This window comes from Opisthorchis viverrini, assembly GCF_000715545.1.
Source record: "Opisthorchis viverrini unplaced genomic scaffold opera_v5_30, whole genome shotgun sequence".
Taxonomy (NCBI): Eukaryota; Metazoa; Platyhelminthes; class Trematoda; order Opisthorchiida; family Opisthorchiidae; genus Opisthorchis; species Opisthorchis viverrini.
This window is the reverse complement of record NW_008751686.1, coordinates 2,151,781-2,154,425: the sequence shown is the minus strand read 5'-3', so window position 1 is coordinate 2,154,425 and position 2,645 is coordinate 2,151,781. Positions and strand designations below refer to the sequence as shown.

Here is a 2,645-nt window from a genome sequence, read left to right as displayed (position 1 = left end):
TTACAAGCAATAGAAACAAACAGGCATGATCGGGGCCCTCGTGATTCGCGCGCTGACTTCATCAGAGAATCTTCCGTCGGTGCTAATATTTTACCGAGATATGCGTCAGAACGTAATTGCGGTCATATGAGAAGGGTATCTGCCTTGTGGCCTCGATATTGAGAAGCTCCAAATCATGTTTTGCGACTGTCAAGTGACACTTGCGATGTCTCAAAGCCGATGTCGTCTCGCCCGGTTCCAATGGTTTTCCTATACACCTGATTGTGTGGCACGACCGTCCCATAGTTTATGCTCCAGTTGAGGATTTTGGACAGACAGAACCGCTTCTGAGCTTACGTGATTTTCATAAGGTGGAACTAGAAGATACCGTCAAGGCAGAAGTGGTCGCCGTGTCACGTGATTTTGCTATGGCCTTGGTGAGTAAAACTCAACTGCCACTGACTCTTAACGTTTTGTGATATTACCACGCGCTGCAAGTTACAACATGCGGGTACTATTAAATAAACTGGCCAAAATTTGTCAGGTGGAAGAATTTAATTAGGCTTCCGGTGAGGAACATCATTGTTCACTGTCAAAGGTTCTCTCTATTTGGGTAATCGGATCGATATTTTCCCAGGCTTCCCGTCAGTTCTTGACCCAGTTTCATAGCGGATTTCCATGGATAGGCGGCGTGAGAATCCTTGGTCCGGTACGAATGAAAAAATTAGGCAGATATACCGGAGCTCTTTGTGGCCCGAATCTGGCGAGACTTTGACTTGGTCCCGGCAAAGAAGTCCTTGACGGTAATCATGCGAGTTTTCGCGATGATAATGATGACTTTAGTCCCAGTAATCGGTAAAGCCTCTGCTTAATTGTTGATACCTTCAGTGAGCAATCTGAAGATGTAACGCCCGAGCCAGTAATGGTGTCACCCATCACTAACTTTCGGGATCTGTTTTCTACCGGAAACTCGCTTGGGGTGGCGGTAACGTTGAATCCCATGAATTCCGTCATCACGCCCGAAGGCTGAGCGTCAGATTTATTGCTTACCAAATAGTCCATCCATGGTCAACCTGGGTAGCCGATAGTTTTGTAGCCATAGTTGCAAGTTTGTTGACAAGATAAAAACTGACAAAACACAGTGGATGCCTCAGACATTTGCTGAAATATACTGCGTCCCTCAATCCAAAATTGTTGGCAATCGCTCTCTAGCAGACGTTTTGATAGGCGGACAATCGACGCTAACTCGTGGCAACGGCTCGCTGTCATTTATCACAACTAATGACATGTAGATAATCATCGTTTCGTTACCAGGATGGCACCAGTACACAACTGATCTTCCATACCACCCATAATCTACCCTTTTCCGCAAACTATTGCATCGGGAAATTGTGGAACCTGCAGCGACAGTCTTAAGTTGGGTCATTGGCAGAAAGAGCCTAGGAGGGCCAAATCTCTCAGGGAGGTTTCAAAGAGATGCAAACGAACCCAGTGATCATGGCATCCAGTGTCGATATCCGTTCACATTGTGCTGGCGTTGGGACCCAAAGACTTCGTACTACCCGCAAGAGGCTTTGCATTGACATGGATCTGAAAACACATCCAGAAGACTGTTGACATAAATCAGATAAAGGACCGGTCCCAGGATGTAGCCATAGGAGAGTGGAGAACGTTGCAGAACTGACTCTTCTACTGGAAAGGAAAGTGAAGACCAAGCGTAGACTCATTTTGAATCCCATGGGCCTCGTTTTTGTGGAGCAATGAGATGTGTGGAACTCTCTCCGTAGACTCATTTGAATCCCATGGGCCTCGTTTTTGTGGAGCAATGAGATGTGTGGAACTCTCTCAACTTATCCTTCGAAGGTTGACTGAACAAAGAGAGAGGTCCGTGAAAACGAAGCTGGGTCCCGTCCTGCAAGAGGTTGCACCGATCATATATTCACCCTCCCGCAGATTCTGGAACAGCGACACTGCTTCCAGCAACCAACAATGGTTGTTTTTCTTAATCTGAAAGCTGCCTTTGACTCTGTGGACCGCCAAGCACAATGGCAGTGTCTGTGGAACAAAGGTGTTCCCCACAAATTCTTGAGCCTCATTAAGGCGCTATGCGCCAACTCGCGCGGCCATGTAAAGGTCTACGGGAAGCTCTCTCCTGAGTTCACCACATCCAGTGGTGTCCGACAGGGCTGTCCCCTTTCACCTTTCCTCTTCAACTTCGTCACTGATACGATCATGGAAGACTCACTACCAGCCTCTAATTTCTGTGGGGTCGAAGTGCTCTCTGGGCCCCCGCTCACAGGCGTCGAATACGCAGACGACATAGCTCTTCTGGGATCTGATCCCGTGGTACTGCAAACAATATTAAATAATCTAAATAATTCTGCCTCGCGGTTCGGCATGCGCTTCACACCTGTAAAGTGTAAAGTGCTACTGCAAGACTGGGTGGGCGGGCTCGAACCCTAGCCTCATGCTTGCGGATGAACCGATTGAGGTGGTAGATAAATTTGTTTACCTGGGCAGCTGTATCAGTCCCGGTGGTCTCACGAAAGATGATGTTTCCATCCGGATTGGGAAGGCCAAAGCAGCTTTTGTGAACCTACGTCACCTGAGGTGTGGGCTTGACACCAGCTTCTCTGTCAGGGGTCGAGTTTACAATGACGCGGTGC

General features: G+C 47.9%; 1 protein-coding gene across 1 annotated transcript in view; it reads left to right on the top strand.

Moving 5' to 3' along the window:
- Nucleotides 1–2,446: 2,446 nt before the first annotated feature.
- Nucleotides 2,447–2,645, top strand: part of T265_02477 (hypothetical protein) — a gene marked incomplete at both ends in the record, with an annotated part of 19,974 nt that continues 19,775 nt past the window's right edge. Inside the window, one exon of the mRNA XM_009166726.1 lies at nucleotides 2,447–2,589. Within this exon, the coding sequence (XP_009164990.1) occupies nucleotides 2,447–2,589 (143 nt within the window). The remainder of the gene's footprint in view (nucleotides 2,590–2,645) is intronic.